At 40.4% G+C, this 17,924-nt stretch overlaps 1 protein-coding gene across 4 annotated transcripts in view; it reads left to right on the top strand.

Annotated features, from left to right (window-relative positions):
• The window catches only part of CCDC141 (coiled-coil domain containing 141), a 136,826-nt gene that overhangs the window by 50,989 nt on the left and 67,913 nt on the right, over window positions 1-17,924 (top strand). For all 4 annotated transcript variants that reach the window (XM_063429789.1, XM_063429786.1, XM_063429785.1 and 1 more), the window contains exons 5-8: window positions 475-728; window positions 4,033-4,152; window positions 11,751-11,945; window positions 13,935-14,089. In XM_063429789.1, coding sequence (XP_063285859.1) covers window positions 475-728; window positions 4,033-4,152; window positions 11,751-11,945; window positions 13,935-14,089 — 724 coding nt within the window. The remainder of the gene's footprint in view (window positions 1-474; window positions 729-4,032; window positions 4,153-11,750; window positions 11,946-13,934; window positions 14,090-17,924) is intronic.

Raw genomic sequence — 17,924 nt, 5'->3', positions numbered from 1 at the left:
TTAATTCACTCAATTCTAAATTGTAGCGAGTTAAAATCCAAATGGCAAGATTTAAGCAAAATTTTCATTCAAGCTTTGCTACGTAGCCTGAATGTTGCCTTTTGTACTTTAATTTGCTACATTTTGTGGCTTTGGGGCTTAATGAAAAAAAAATAAAAGAAAATGTTCCTCATCTTAAATAGAACACCCTTTTCTATTCAAATAATTGTCCTGTATTTAATCTCTATAATGCTCACAATTCCTTTCTTCAATAACTAGCATTAGCTCTAATTTCTGAAACATTTGGCAGAACCCAGGTACACCAACTAGTCCCTTTTATTTTAAGTTGCTACCCATTCTAAAGCAAGAGCATTGTAATGGGAAACATTTTAAAATCCCCTTAGGAAAGATTTTGGAATATTTTTTTTGTTCTAATTGTGTAAAAAAAATTATTTAAATATACATTTTAACGTAAATGCTTTTGTTTCTGTTTAGCCCTTCTTGAACGATCACTGCATTTGCTCAATAAAAGCCATGAACTGACTGAATTCATAGACCTTTTTAAGAGTAACCAGTCAATTGCCTACTGCCAGATCGCTCGGGGAGCAAGAGTTAGCTGCTCGAAAATTGACAATCTTCTGGAATTTCTGCAAGACAGGAGACGACAGCTGGATAAACGGTTCAAGCAACTGCGCTCAAGACTGGAGCAGACCTTGCAAGTTAGTCAATGGAATCAGGAAGAAGATAAGGTAATATACAAAGGGAGAGCACCTGTTTTATCGGATCGTGTATGTAAAATTGATGTCATGTACAACATGTTTGGTGTGAAAGAGACAAGAGAGAACTTTGCTTCCTCTTTTTTTCCGTGGAATTATTTCTCCCATTCTTGCAGAGTGACACAAACGACCTTTAAATAGTTGACATCTGCCATGTGGTTTTATTTTGCCTACAACTTTTTTAGCATATAGCAAATGCCAGGAAGGCTTTAACAATTTGTTACTGGAATTATCATTAGACACCGTACTGTGCAAGGCTACATATATACTAAATTCAGATAAAAATAAATCTTGCAGTTAAAGTAATACTTCAATGCCCAAATGGGCAAAGAAAAGAAGAAAATCACTGTTTAGTAGATATACCCTCGATGAATGAATGCATGGATTGTTTTAATACATATATTCAATTTGGGTGTATCTTAAAAGACCTTGCAAAGGATGTAGATCTTATGGACTGCAGCCTTAGCAAGCCCTTCTCTTTTTTCCCGGAAAAGACTTTCACTCTCTCCAATAGGAAAAAACTAATTGAGAAGACTCAGTTGCGTGTGTGCACGTGCACGTTTAGTGTGAGGTCTGGAGGAGCTGGTCTGAGATATGTTTCGGAGGAGGCAGGCACACTCAAGTAGATGTTCCATAGTTCATTAATAAAAGTGCCAATTTCTCCTAGAAATCCGCACTTTTATAAACTGGAGTTAAACCAGGATACTCCTGACCCATAGAGCAGTTCGGCAAGCTGACATGCTTTTCGGGTATGGAGTGATCCTTTAAAGCTAAGACCCATTCATGATAAATTGGAGAGTACTTTGTGGACTGTAGGTTGGCACTCTTAGTGTGGTCTGCAATGTGCAATTTACCTGTCAAATCTCTAGAATTCACTGTTTAAATGAGCAGTCCTGAGACCAAACAACATTTTGACACTTCAAAAGCCCAGCGCAGAGATTTCATGAATCTTCTAAAAATTCAGGCTACCAAATTGTTTTAACACTGACCTATGAGCAAAATAAAAATAATCAAAAAAATCTTATCTATCAAAGTATTAGAATACCTGTAGTCTACACTCTATCACTAGAAACACTCCCAACAGGGATACTGTTAAAACTGTCCCTTCACAATGGTTAATCCATTTACTATTCTATTGTCGATTTGCATCTCTCTTACACTTACTTGCTAAAATGTCTTTTCTTTGTGCCCTGTGAAGGCACAACTCTCAAAATGTTTCATTACGCATACTATCCACCATCTCGATTGTTTGAAATGGGCAGATTAGTTTCAAATGTACTGCTTATAATGCTAATAGGCTTCACTGTTTTTTGGCTTGCCTTAACATAAAATCATTTTCGATGGATGGCCAAACATATTACGTAGTCATGCAGTGCCAACTTTACCAATTACTATAGATTCCTTGTACTATGTCACATTTATTCTTAGAACATCTCCCAACAAAATGTTTGCCATAACTACTGCAAATGTGTACCCATCCCATCCCACCCCACCCTTATTTTCCAGTTTTCTAGTTATCTAAACATTTTTTATTGGAAATTATGCAAAGTGTCAGCAATATTGGTGTTGGGGTTACATTACCGAATACCCTAGATGGCAGATTCCATTTAAACAAGATAAACAAACAAACAAACAAAAAAATAGCAAAACAAAGCATCATACATTATTTATATCTGAAAGTGGGGACCCCATCATGAAGACGCCTGAAAATTCGTTGTGAAACAAATACAAACAAACAGTAACCATGAGCCAGTTTAGGATAACACAGGTACGTTGAACAAGTTCGATCCCTTAGGAAATTATAGGGATATTGTCTCCAGGCTAGGAGAAGAGGATGAGGTAGCTGTGTTCAGGTTTTCCACTCCGTCCTACCATTAGAGTCTGATGGTGGGCCGCCCCAAATTATTCTCAGGGAATACCAGCTAGTGCATTGAAATGATTTTTGAATAAGTGCCATATGGTAAATTTCTGAGATTTGTATGTATGTAGGGGCTATTGGGGTTTATTCACTAAACAGGCAAATTACAAAAATTGACAAATTCCAAGTTTTGGCCAAAATAGCCCCTTCTAATGAAACTTATTTGAGGTGTTTCTTTTCAATAGTGATTGTAAAGGTGGTGGGTAAATAAACACTGTACCAAGTATGGCAGATTAGGGCTCCTTTGTGATTCACTCTCAGAGCAGTGGTGTAGCATGGGTTGCCAGTGCCTGGGGTAAGGCATGAATTGCATCCCTAACTCATGCAGATACACACAAAAACACACTGACACATACATTTACACACACTAACACACAGATACACACACAGTCACAATGACACACAAAGACACATACATGCAGGCAATTGTTTTAGCCACTTCCTGTACTTACATTTTGGATGCAGGAGAGTGGCCTCTGCTAGCTGGGACTGTTGGGAGTCAGAGTCTGGCTCTTACAGTTCATGCCACTCTCTCCGCCTTCTTCCGCGCCCCCTCCCTCCTGTGTATAGCTCCTTGTGTTAGATGGGAGGAAGTGACAGGTGGTAGAAATTATATTCTTATTCTTTGAAATTGTGCCCCTAAGAATATTGTGCCCATAAGAATAAGCACTGCACATGCTACACCACTGTCTCAGAGTAGATCCTTTCAGTAGTTGGCATGTGTATGGGAGTGATGATGCTAAGCGTAGGCTGGAGCTCGGCGGATGCCAAATACTCTAATTCTGGTTTATTTATGGCACGGTGGTAACTGTCTTTAACCTTGAGAGTTGATTCAAGATATTTGAGTAGAGGATATGGATGTTACTGACTAATTTAAAGACGTTGTGAAGTCTTCACATGTCAGGGGAACACTGTTTAGAATATAAACAGTTTTGTATTTTACTGTCCTAATTTCAGAGAAATATCATCTCTAGCTGCTTAATAAATTAACTCTGTCAAGCCATGGGTTTGGCACATAGCTTAAATAAGGGCTGCCCTGACATATCATCTGGTATGATGGGAGTCATTATTTCTGCTGACAAAGTCATGTGAATGGTTTGATTTTCATCCTACAACATATGAATTCTACATACGTCAGGTCAGCACTTTTCGTGTAAACATTATATGTGTCCAGAAAATGTTGAAATTGCCATCTATGTCTGGATTGATAACTGTGACCCCTGTTGTATTTATTTTCTCTTTGTATGTAGCTGCACAAAACATTCTGGCTCTCAAAATCCCAAATCAATCTTCTGTCCGGAGTTTGTGATAGAAAGTTATCTGATGGACAATGTTTTATACATGCTGTTTTTGCTCTAGGTTACCTGTTGGCTGAAAAAGCATATAGAAGTGTATTTGAAGACAGATGTATTAGGCTCATCGCTGACCGAGAATGATGAATTACTCCACAAGCACAAACAATTCGTCCTTAATGCTAAGGTACGGTTGTGATGTCTGATTAAAAGAACAGTCTGAGCACACACCAATAAACAATGTGCAGGCTTTACTTACCAATGTATCGTGTCAGCATTGTGGGAGATGTTGGGGGTAGTAATAATAATACAGTAATAATAATGTCTTGTGAAAGAGAGAAAACTACTTATTTCCAGATGGGCTCAGAAAATCTCAAATCTGAAAAATTATAATTCCATAGACTGTTCAAGTATTGGTAATAACCTATACTTAGCATGACCCCTTCATCACAAATGTCCTATCGCTAAGATCTTCAGTATTCCAAACATAAGACTGATGATGATACTTAATAACATCAGGAATAAGGAGAACTAACAATTACATCGTTACATAGGCTGAAAAGAGACATGTCTATCAAGTTCAACCTTCCTCACATCTGTAGTTCAGCCTTCCTCACATCACCTTCTATGTGTAAATTATGAAAATATGCCATAAAGTGGAAAACAGATGGTAGAATGGGAATGCCATGGTGTCCAAAGAACATTTGTTAGGAGATGTGTGTATTCCTTTTTATCTGTCTTTTATAGAGGGGTTTGTATTTTGGGATTCTAATGACAGAGCAAGGGAATCGTCTGGTGCCGACATTTAAAAAAATATATATACTTCCACATTGTCCTATCATAGTGTAACGAAACAGAGTATTAGGATATGACATTTTATAGAAACAAGATCTTTCAAGCCATGCAAAGTTCTCAAACAGAGCATAATATAATGATTTGAGCTGGGGGTAGTATATGCTAAAATGAGATTGGATGTGCATCATAGCAATTACTACTTTCTCTTTTTAAATGCCTCATAATCCTTTCTAATGATATATATATTTTTTATTTATTTTGACTACATTTTAAAATAGTAGTTTTGCACCTTGGTTTTTAGTTTATTATAATTTGGTGGTTAAAAAAACCCTCTAAAATTATCATGTAGGCAAATTGTTGACTAACCACCTTAACGTGGTGGAATCCCAAAAGCATGTTTAAATCTTCTGTGGTTTGATGTTTGAGTCCTCTGTCATATGGCAAAGAACAATAACCACTGGCACTGGATTTATTGTTTAATACATATCCTATGGATCTTAAAAAGCTTTCGAAAGCTGGAAACTGTAGTCCAGAATTATCTTTTGGGGGAAATATATGGTTTTATGGAAAAGTATTTTAGGCCAGACTGAACCATAACCCACCATATATTCTTAGTATTTGTAAATATGCAGATAAAGGGAGATATTTGAAAGTTTTGTTTGTCCATATGTCCTTTTAAAATCTTAGAAGTCCAATCAGAGACAGATTAAGCTCCCAGAGGGCCCTAAACTGATTACCAGTTTGAGGCCTCCTTCATTCTTCACATAGGGTTGGATAATGGGGCCAAGCAAAGTCACAGTTTTTGGGGCCCCTGTCTAACCCCTCGGCATTACCTTATGGTTACTCCTGATCTGATTCCAATACCTGTTGTCATTCATTCCAACATGCATTATCCTACACATGTATTTCTATTTTACACATGCACATCAAACACAGTGCGTTAAAAAGCAAGAATCACAAAATCCAATGTTCACTTATGCTTCTCAAGACATGTTATGTTTATCAATACATAGGTTTGATATTTTGAAATCAAGTGGCTGCTTCCTATTATTTAAACCTAGTAATCAGTTGAACGTTTCATGTACCATATGTAGCAATTTACATCAAAATGATGTCCGTATTTATATGCTGCATCCATTCTATTTCCTCATTTTACCCAGCGCAGTATATAATGCTTTAATTTGAAATGTTCCAGCTATTTATGTAGCTAAACCCTTTGGCATCTCATGCTAAACCTCTGAATATGGAGAGCTTGATTAAATTTAAAGTAAATTATTCCCCAACTGAGCTGGAAATAGACTTTCCCTTTTTAAATTACCTATGAATACACTCAAGTCAACTTGTTATTTAATGAACAGAAAGTGTGGACAAACATATTATCCCAGCTGTTGCATTACTGCAGCTTTTACAATGCTTTGTCTGCCTCACGTATAGCTGGGGGTTTACATTTTGGTAGTCATGATACAGACTCTGTGTCTGAAGAAGTTAAGGAACACCTCAAATGAGAATCCCTCTTTACTTTAAACGTTCTCTGTTGACATCTGAGAGCCTTTTGGAGAGACAAGATGATCCAGACTGGACAGGAAAAACACTGATTTTCTGTTCTCCTAGCCTCTGACCTCCTTTGCTAAAGCTAACTCATCCAGGCTTATAGACGTTATCCAGGCTGGTCTAGTCTTCCGATATCTGCATTGGTATATATCTGTTGTCCAATAGAACATGGCCAAAATGAAACATATATACCAACCTCCTGTAGTTCATGACTAGATATATGGTGCAACACATTTAAATAGCATAAGAAAAACCTGGTTTCTGCTATAGATATCCTACTATAACCATTTTCTCATGACATCTCATACCGAAGCCAGTCCATAGTGGCTGTACTGACTACTTTGCCTATCTCTTTAACCAAAAAAAGTCCCAAAGTAATGCCAGCAAGGAAACCCTGGTGAACAAAATACAAATTAGAATTGGATTCAGGTTGGTCATACCTCTATAACTGCAAACACAAAACTTCCAGTGGAAGTTGGAGGAATATCCCTTACTCAAAGACCTCACAACAAAAGATGCCAAGAGACTCAGGGAAGATATCAGGCCTTGTCATCAATTCATGTCCCACAAGAGTCTTAAGTGGAGAGAGGAATATACAACATTATCAGTCCTTATTATGTGTCTGCCATTTTGTTTGCCCCCAGTGTGTGTGTACTTTGTACATGGCCTGCTCAGATGTTTCCCCTGACTACCTCTAGCTTCCCATCTCTGAGCATTGTATAACTGACTTCCCTCCTATAAATCCAAAGAGTCCATGTGACACAATTTGGACTACAGGCCTCAGATTCTACTTGTTGTATTTTATTCTTTTAATGTAGATGTCTGTTCTAAGCCTGAATGCTAAGAAATAGGTTGCCATTGCCAATACTTTGCGTTTGTTTTTCTTTGTCTTTAAACTATGGCAACTTTGCTACATTATTAATTTATTCCTGACCAACTTCAAGTCATTACCTTAAAGACATGTTTTGTGTCTTTCATATCTATGCACAATTCTGTCTCATTTTAAACTGCAGGGGGTTAAGCAAAATAATTAAAGTATATAACCATAATCATATCTAACCATATCGCCTGCCCATGTTGGCTCTTTGCAAATAAATAACTAAAATGTTAATATATAAATTAAAAAAGCACAAGACAAAGACAAAAATATATACTTCAGGCAGTTGGCTTAGCGGCTGTAATGTTTTAAAGCAACATTATAACCCTCAGCAGGACCAGATAAAACATCTGAAAGCAAAAAGGCTTTTGTTAATGTTACATCAATAAAATTGTCTGTGTAACAGACGATTGCTACTGGCAAAATACATTCTGATTGATGACAGAAACCTGTGCCTAACATTATTTTCTCCCAAATAATGTGTCTTCAGCGCCATCATGTGACCATACAGCAGGACATGGGAAATTACTTTAATGATAAAAGCAAGTAATAAAACAGCCAACATCTGAGATTAACGGCAGTTAATTCCTATTTAATTTGCCTTCTAAAATCACCTTGACTTAGAAAATAAAAAAAATTGACAGACGTCTTCACTAAACTGGAAATTTGTGAAAACAAAAAAGGAAGCTCACATTTTAGGCAAAAAATAAGGAAGTATTGAATTTTTTTTTTAATGCCTTTTTTTATTGGACTAACAGAAATTTGTATAGACAAGCTTTCGGGACTTTCTCCCTTGATACATTTCTGTTAGTTCAATAAATAAAGGTATTGAAAGAAACTGCAATATTTCATTATCTTTGCATCTACATTTATAGACTAATAACATAAATATCATGACATTTTATGTCAGAATACTCAGCTATTTTTCCATCGTGAAAATAAAATTGTGACAGATTTTACAGTTCTTTATAATTCTTAGTTTAGGGACTAACCCTGATTAAAATCCATGTACTGGTAATCTGTGAATTCTCTACCTGCATGTCCCATCTTAACAGAAAAAAACTATAAAACAAACATAAATCACCTGGGAATTTTGAACCCTCTAAAGCACAAATTAAAGGAATCCTCACTTACCAGGATTGTTAATTATATTTAGTTCGCCAACATATTTAACAAAATACGTGTTTGTGAGGTCTGAAAATAAAATGATATGTAGATCCACACCGCGCTGTCCAGGTACTAAGTGTGCCTCTGTCTTGACTTCCTGTCAGTCATTGATGTAAGCTCTGTCCATTCTGCTGTCAGTTTGCTGACTGTTTTCTTTATCTGAAATTCTGCCAGAAGACACCGAAAATTGGCGAAAAAAAAAAAAGTGAAATAGAACACAAAAAAGCAGGGAAAATTGATCAATATGTTTCTGGGAAAATATATGAATATATGAACATTTTTATTAAAATCAGCACATTCACACATCATAGAAAAATATTACGGACTTTTTGAATATCTGGAATGTTCCTTTTGGTACTAAAATGTTTTCTTTAAAGGGACTCTCTAGTGCCAGGAAAACATATTCCCTCTCCCTCCCACCCCCCATCCCATGTTGCTGAAGGGGTCAGGCTCAGCCTACTCTCCTCCCCCGCCAACGTCAGCCGGCGGGGGAGACCTAATGCGCTTTTGCATTAGACCTCCCCATAGTAAAGCATTATTCAATGCTTTCTTATGGGGATTTCGGAGATGCTGGAGGTCCTCACATAGCGTGAGGATGTCAAGCGTCGTTTAAAACACTTGTTCTAAGAACACGGAAGTCCCTCTAGTGGCTGTCTGATAGATAGCCACTAGAGGAGGACTTAACCCTGCCAGGTAAATATTGCAGTTTATAAATCTGCAATAATTACACTTGCAGGGTTGAGGGTGGTGGGAGTTTGCACCCACACCACTTTGTAACGGAACCGCTGGCACCCCGACCGGGTACCTTCCGCTGACTGATGCTCCTAGTGCTTTCCAAGAACTCCAAGCACTCTGCCTGACACCATAACCACTGCACACCCCACGAACTGCCGCAGCTTGGTTGGGGTCTCGCCGTCTCCACCCACTCTGGACCCAAGACCAGGGTTCAGCTTCCAGTAGGTGGACCTCTCCGAATTCCAGAGAGCAGGAACAGGAACAAGCTCTTAGCAGAGCTTGGTGATCATACCCTGGGGAGTATAGTGATTATAGCAATCCCCAGAGTTTAGTTCTCCAATCCCCCAAACATGAGCCAAAACTTCATGAAGGTACAAGATACACACTGGCTTTTATGCAAGTCCCCATGCAAGGGGACATCCCACAGGGTGGGACACAGTACAACCAATCATCTACAGGAAAACCGTAAAACACACCCAGCACAAACATACAATCCCTCCCCTCTGCCTGTGATATAATTATTGAACACAATGGGTTAATGTAATTTATCACAGACAGGAAAATACACTTTTTATACATACACTGTAACTTTAACAATATGCATCATATTCATACAAAGCATATATATTCAGAATCAGCATACTTAAATATAAACATAACCAAAAATTATACAAATCCCTCCAGTACATAAAAAGTTAGGTGGAAGTCCTTTATGACCGACCGCCAGCACATTTTTCTGCCCAAAACAGTTCCATAGATTTGGGCTGTGTGGCCGATCAATTTTATGCAGAAAAATGACATTCGAACGTGCTGAAAGTTCAGTGTAGGAGAAGGTAAGGGTCAGCGGTGTTCGGTGAAATGTGTAGCCGATTCAGTTCCATGAATTTGGCTACACATACCGCTGACCTCGTTCGAATGAACAAAGATGGCCGCCGCCACGTGTTGGTTTGCATGAACGGCGGCCCCCCAGCGGTCGGCAATTTACCTACAGCAGGCTCCCAGCCTGGGAGGTAAATTGCCTGCACACTTCCACTCCTGGGTGGTCCGCCTGTGTGGAACTTGGTTCAGTAAGCCCCATTTACCGGACCAAGTGGGAGAAAGTCAGGAACAAGTTATTTTAACTAAGTCTGGGGACACTGGGGACACCGTCTTAAAGGGGCATTGTCACACAAAGTCTCAATATGTCCCCAGACGATTCTTAAAGCGCCAGCATGGTCCAATACAAGTCCATAAGCCACAATGCAGTTCTTAAAGGGCCAGCAGCAGCACAATATAAATCCATTGGCCCAAATGATGTTTGCAAAGGGCCATACAACCCAGGGCCATAGTCATGAGGCAGGAGGATGGCAATCAGGCTCCTCCAACAGCCAGGGGCAAAGGGCAGCTTGTCACCTAAAAATCCAGTGACAAAAGGCATTTCGTCACACACTTCAGTGGTCTGGGTGCCTGGAGTGTCCCTTTAAGTAAATAAAAATGTGCTGGGGAGTTCCAAAGACCTCCATTATAAAGGTGAGCGGTTGCGATTATCTTCTACATTCAGTCTGCCTATACAAAAGGTAGTGAGGACAGAATAGAACTCACTGTAATCTGCAGTATACATTGTAAACCAGTGTGCTCCAAACAACAGGCACACTAGCTTTGCCTGACTTTCAGGGATTGCTTGAGAATCAGAACCTCTGGTCCCATCTGTAAATCCCTTTTTGCTCTCATGCAATCTATTTCTGTTTAAAACTTGATGAAAGTATTATTATATTAAAAATTAGTTTTGAAGTGACCGTATAAAGAAAAAAGTGTGAAGAAAAGTGTGAAGAAAAAAACCCCCAGGAGATTAGTTATCTAGCACTGTCTAATTCCCATGGATTGTTGGGATCCTTTCCCCCTCACCCAGCATTCATCAGTTATGAGGTTCACCTGGATTAACACACTATATTTCCAGATTATTTCCTTATAACCAGATGGAAAAATACCTTTTAAGAGTCAGTTTGCCACACCCTGGACAAGCGTAACCCCCATCCCAGTTCATCTCTCCAAGCCAACCTTTTCTTAGTGTTTCCTAATTTAATCCCCTGTTATCTCCCATCATGCAAGGCTTGCTTATCATTCTCTCGCTCCATTCAAGGCCCTTTTACATTCCACATACCCTGTTTCTCAGCTTGTTGCTATTCATGACAGCTCACCCCCCTCCTTCACTTCATACCTTGCGTGCAATGCAGCGCTTAACTCATTGACTGAGAGCGATTAAGAGACAATTAAAAACAGACTGCTTATAATGGGAACCATAACTACTAAGCCAAGCTGTAGTATTTATGGTGCTTGGAGTGTTCCCATAGTATGCTGTATCATCCTGAGAGCCAGCCCATTAACCGGAGTCCTCTGTACTGGACATTTCGTTAACATGCATCTCCTTTTATTCTTTTGAGCTACTCTATCAATACCTTCTGTATTGTAGCGAGGACATCCTGGGCTTTCCAGTGATATGTCATGTGATAGGCTGGGATGCTGGGAACTTCCTCAACCATTTTCATAAAATAAAATAAAAAATTGGAAGACAATCTTTTTCTTCTGTTCACAGGAGGATATCGCTGTACTGAAAGATTACTCTTGTCTAAAAGCAGGCTGTCACAATAACATGGTAAAATAACATTTTACTATATTTCTAGGAATGGACCCCTGTTATTGAAAAGTTAAAAAGAGAGGCTGCCCGTTTAGTTGCGATGGTGGATTGTCCAGAAAAAGAATACATTTTGACTTCAAATGATAAACTAAATGCACTTAATGCTGAATTCTGGAAGTTAGTGGATCAAAGACAAAACATTCTACATGAAGCCAACAACTTCTTTAAAAGTGTGAACAAGGTGGGTAGAAACAAACAGTATCTTTGCCATTTGAGATGTTATCATGTGAGTTCAACCATTAGAAAACTTCTGCAGTTATGTTTAAAAAAAAAACAACAAACAGCTGCCAGCTTCTTTCAGTAAGTATGCTTAAAAAGTAGTATACCAAACAGAGTGAAACACTGGGCAGGGGGCTAACGTGTTTTGTGCTACACATGTGCAATTCGTTTCGTTCCGAATGTATATTCGGACGATTTTCATGCAATTCGGACATTCGGATACTTACGAATGTCCAAAGTGCTGAAGTTCGGTAGTTCGGAAGTGCCGAACCGAAGTGTCAAAGTTCCGAAGTGCTTTGGATTTCTGAAAAGTGGCAAAACAAGAGAGAGGGAGGAAAAATTACATGAATGATGACATGAATCTTGACCAATAAGCTAATTCCTGGCACTGGGAGCCCTATAGATGTGTAAGTGGTTGTGGTGGCAGTTCTGGTACTGGGAGGCTGGAGCCTATAGATGTGTAAATGGTTGTGGGGGCAGCCTGCGCACTGCTAGGTGGGAAACTTACAGATGTGTAAGTGGTTGTGGTGGCAGTCCGGCAGTAAGTGGTTGTGGTGGGAGCCCTGAATGATCCAATGTAGGGGCATACTGAGATACCGCTATACCAACTATGCCCCACTCGAGCCTCTGGGGAATGCAGTTTCAGGCACTTCGAAACAAAGTAACAGCCAGGGAAAGTATTGATTGCTGGTGCTTAGTGTGGGGCACGCATAAAATGCATCTGGCCGCCATGGAGCACAAGCCCGCCCCTTTAGCTTGGTATTATTTTTAAACCTTTGTCCCTAATTTAAAACTATGTCCTCCTATTGTGGTAGTTTTTCTTCTTTTAAGTATACCCACTCTCAGTGGCGGTTCTAGACTTTGTGAGGCCCTGGGCGAAACTCAAACATGAGGCATGGAGATAGGGAGACAACTCAGTCTGCAGCTCTGCACCCGGCGGAGCTGCAGACTGGAGGCAGTGCTTGGCTCTCAGTCAGGGCAGACTGACAGGAGGGGCCTCGCAACCAGCAGTATAAAGGTCAAGCCGCCGGCCCCCTCCTGTGTCGGGCCCTCGGTCATAGACCGAAGACCCGACGTGAGTCTGCCCTTAGGCAATTTAGGCAGCCGCGAGGCCCCAGACAGCGCGAGCCATTAGGCGGCCGCCTAAATCACCTAATTAGAGAGTCGCCACTGCTCACTCTCTACCTATACTGTGTTGATTCCCTTAAATGTTTATGTTTCTATCATATAGCTATACATGTTAAGATCTTTTAATCTTTCCTGGTAAGTTTTACCCTGAAATCCATGAACCAGTTTAGTAGCCCTTCTCTGAACTCTCTCTAAAGTATCAATATCCTTCTGAAGATATGGTCTCCAGTATTGCATACAATACTCCAAGTGAGGTCTCACCAGTGTTCTGTACAATGGCATGAGCACTTCCCTCTTTCTACTGCTAATACCTCTCCCTATACAACCAAGCATTCTGCTAGCATTTCCTGCTGCTCTATTACATTGTCTGCCTACCTTTAAAGAGACACTGTAGGCACCCAGACCATTACAGCGCCTTTTGCACTTAGTGCTGCAATGTAAAGCATTGCGGTTCCAAATGTTGACATTGCAGCTCTAAGTCTGCCCTCTGTGGCTGTCTAACAGACAGCCACTAGAGGGCTTCCGGAATCCAAACAGACTTTTGGTCCTCACGGACCTCCAGCGTCAGATTTCCCCAATAGGGTTTTTAAGTATTCTAACACACTATCCACACGTGAAAGAGGTACATTAACATTATTCCTATGAGAGAAAATGCTCGTTTGGGCTAATGTTATAATTTAAAATGTATTTTTCAACCTTCCACTGGGTGGTGATCTTACATGGTGGATATTATATTGGTTACATTCATAAATCAGTACTAAATCAGTTTTCTAAATGCCATATTGATATGTAATGTTATATTATCTTGTCATCATTTTTGTAGGCTTTTGACAAATTAGGAAACATTGAAATGCATTTAAAACATCTCAGGACAGAGGAACCGGGTAGCCCTGGGGGGGAAGTGGAAACGGAAATTAGGAAATGCACTGCTGAAGCCTTTCAGAGAGGACAGGTTCTCATCAACAAATGTTCTAATAGGTAAGTTTATACTCAAATAAATTCTAAAATAACAGTGATGTATACTTTGTATTTTCACAATTAAATATACCGTAGATTATTGATTATTGATCAGTTTTCTTTTTATCATTATCCACCAGATAGATTAATGATCTGGACAGCAGTAATTGATGGAATGCTATTTCTCCCAAAATAAAATTGCTGAAATTAGCATTTTAGTTAACCAATCCGAAGTGGTAGTTAGTCTTGCAAGATCTCACGAGAGTAGCCACCATTTTGGATTGCTCATATAACCAGATAAAGTGGTTGTCTGATGGACATGCTTGTTCTTTGTTTTGAAAACTCTCTGCGTCTCCAGAATAGTGAATGTGATGCTATAATGGAAACTTGGATGTGTTATGACTAAGGAATGCTGAAAATGTTGTTATATTTACACGTCAACACATATCTATAAAATGTTTAGGAATCATTTAGGGCTTAGATTTTAGACATATAGATATCTATCAGTGTCACTGGCAAAGTTTCTAGGAATTCAAAGTGAATTCAAAATGAATCTCAAATTTGAGGCCAAAATGGTCAAAATTGACTTGGAGAATTTTTCTTGTTTGGCTATGTTGGTATTAATTTTGAAATTAAAATCTATAGTATATGTCCATTTATACACTGCTCAAAAAATAAAGGTCTCTCACACAGCAGCTCATGCGCTGCACTATATATCTCTGGGGACACCGCACAAGGGAATACAAATATAACCCCTAATATTGTACTTCAGAACATGTAAAACAAAGAGATCTGCTTGCAATGACATAAATAGTTTCTAGCTGGGTGGAAACACTGTTGCTTAACCCCTTAAGGACCAAACTTCTGGAATAAAAGGGAATCATGACATGTCACACGTCATGTGTCCTTAAGGGGTTAAACCCCAAAGCCCCGGATCTAACGTCCGTGGGCTGAAGTCTGCAATGGCAACTAAGTTGCTAGAATCTAATAGCCGTCGGACAGACAAAGATACACAACAACACTAAACCCCCCCTTCCAAAGCTGCCACTAAAGTAACAAAAAATGCAGAACTATAGGCTAGCTGCCTAATAAACCGCTAGGAAGTACGGGCTATAACTGGGACTAAGTGCCAAGAATAAAGCGTGGAGGAAAGGTAGCAGAGTGCTGGACTACCATCTTAGCCTCCTAAACTGCCTCCTATAACGCTGGACCAGCTATCACAGTCCTAAAAATACTGCCGCTTCTGAGACAATCCACTGACTCAGAACGATACCCCATACCAGGTCCCCTGGTGTACCCCATTCAAGAGAAAAATAAAGTAAATAAATGGTTGTAGCAAATGAATGAGCTGAAGCCTGCCTATGATAAGCCTGATGCGCGTTTCAGCGCTTACACTAGCGCCTTCGTCAGAGGCAATAATCTCTAAACGTGCCCTGATTTGTCTGTCGTTTAAATGAATCAAGAACCAATAGGAACAGGGGGCGTGTATAGGTAATTCCCGCCAAACAATGACGGGAGGCATGCAACACGCCCCCAAGAGACGTGTCAGTGTCCCATTGGTTATGAAGTCCCAACGGACAAGTACCCTAACGGGGAATTAACCCGTAGGGTGTCTGGTTGCTCGGTCCCTACAGGTAAGTACCCTGACAGGAAATTAACCTGTGGGGTGCCTTGCCCCAGCGGGGCTAAACGGCATACCACTCATGTAATAACAGGACCTTGAAGCAATGGAACAATCCATGGGGTGCCTTTTCCCTACAGGTCAAAAAGGCATTAAACTCATGTAGTAGCAGGATCTTAAAGGAATAGAGCAACCACTGGCAATCTATTTCAAAGGCAATCTATTCCAATCTGTTCCACAAGACAGTTATATCCCTTCGGATATTAACCGAGAGGAAAAAGTGTTTCCTAGGAAGGCAAATAAGGTGACCCCTAAGTACCGAGGTTACAAGGAATACCAATCCAAATTATGGGTACAGAAACATAGGGTGTCATCGGGTGATTCCATGACTACTAAGGGGGCAACCCCTACATCAAAAAGAGGGGGAAGGTGCCTTAGAAACAGAACTATATCCCTTAGGGAACAAAATCCCTGGGGATAAATAATAGGTAAACCAATGATCACACAGGAGCTAATAAAGATGGTAAATATAGGGAGTACCATCTATTGAATTATCAATCAATCGCCTAACCCAGAGGTAGGCAACCTACGGCACTAGTGCCATGCACGGCACTCGAGGTGTCTTTGCACGGCACTCAAGGCTGCTAGAGACAAAATCAAGAGTCCCAGTAAAACTTCAGATATCTGCTAATCCGAAAAGGTGGTGAAGGACAATCCTCAATTTATGCATTGCAGCACGTAGAGGAAGTGATCTCAGATCACTTCCTCACAGCACTTGTGAATAGGAATCCACACTGTAGTAGAGCAGCTTGCAGTTGCTGTTGCAGCTCCTGTCCTTGACATGTACCTGGCCGGTCTGGTCCCCACTGGAACCCAGGGAAGCCACCCAGACTGCCAGATATACACAGAAATGCAGAATCCTGCATTCCTGTGTAATCCCTCATACAAATAGTACGGACAGCCCACACACAAACATACACATAATCTGCATAAACGCAACACCACTAACAATCTACATACATGCACACAACCCCACATGCAGTCTCTCACATGCAATACCTCAAACAGCCCCCACACATTCTACCAAACACAAAATGTGACATATCCATTCACACAATTCCACATGCAGCCCCCATACACAACTCACGTGTCATATGTGTCATATGTGTCATATGTGTCATACACAATACCATAAACTACTCATGAACATATACAATATAATAGCTAATATACGCAGGGCCGTCTTTAACGTGGGGCAAACTGGGCAGCTGCACCGTGAGCCCCGCTGGCCTCAACTATTTCTAACCCCCGGCCGGTAATCCGCACACTAAGGAGGCCCACCGGGTGGCCCGTGCACAAAGGGCCACACGGTGGGCATCTGTCAGCAGAGTCCCGGTGGCGCACTGAGGCGCTTTAACAGCGCAAGTGGGCCCCTTGCTTGTTGGCAACAGGCTGGGAGGAAGTGACGGCCGTGCATCACTTCCTCCCACAAAGAGAGGAGCGTGCGGGAAAGAAGAGTAGGCAGAGTAGTGGGGGGCTGGCTGAGAGAGCCAGACCCCAACTCCTTCAGCCACCAGCAGGAAAGGTAGGAAACTGGAGGGTGGGTTTAAAAGTGTAATTTTTGTGTGTGTGTCAGTATATCTGTATGTGTGTATGTCTGTGTCAGTATGTCTGTCAGTGTGTGTGTTAGTATGTCTGTGTGTGTCACTATGTGTGTGTCAGTATATCTGTGTGTGTCAGTATGTCAGTGTGTGTGTGTGTCAGCATGTCTGTGTCAGTATGTCTGTCTGTGTGTGTGTGTCAGTACATCTGTGTGTCAGTATATCTGTGTATGTGTCAGTATGTTTGTGTGTTAGTATATCTGTGTGTGTGTCAGCATATCTGTGTGTGTGTGTCAGCATGTCTGTGTGTGTGTGTTAGTATGTCTGTGTGTGTGTGTCAGTAAATCTGTGTCAGTATATCTGTGTGTGTGTGTGTCAGTATGTCAGTATATCTGTATGTGTGTTTCAGTGTGTATATATATCTCTGTGTGCGTGTATATGTGCATACATCTCAGCATTCACACACTAACACTACACACAAATACACCCCTACATTCAAATTTCAACACTACGTACAAACACATGTCTGTGTTACACACCAAAATTATATGTAAATACACCCCTGCATTCAAAAACCAACACTACACAAATACATGCTTGCAGTCACGCCAACACCACATACAAACATATTCCA

Source organism: Pelobates fuscus, chromosome 8 (genome assembly GCF_036172605.1).
Source record: "Pelobates fuscus isolate aPelFus1 chromosome 8, aPelFus1.pri, whole genome shotgun sequence".
Taxonomy (NCBI): Eukaryota; Metazoa; Chordata; class Amphibia; order Anura; family Pelobatidae; genus Pelobates; species Pelobates fuscus.
This window is presented reverse-complemented; position numbering and strand designations above follow the sequence as displayed.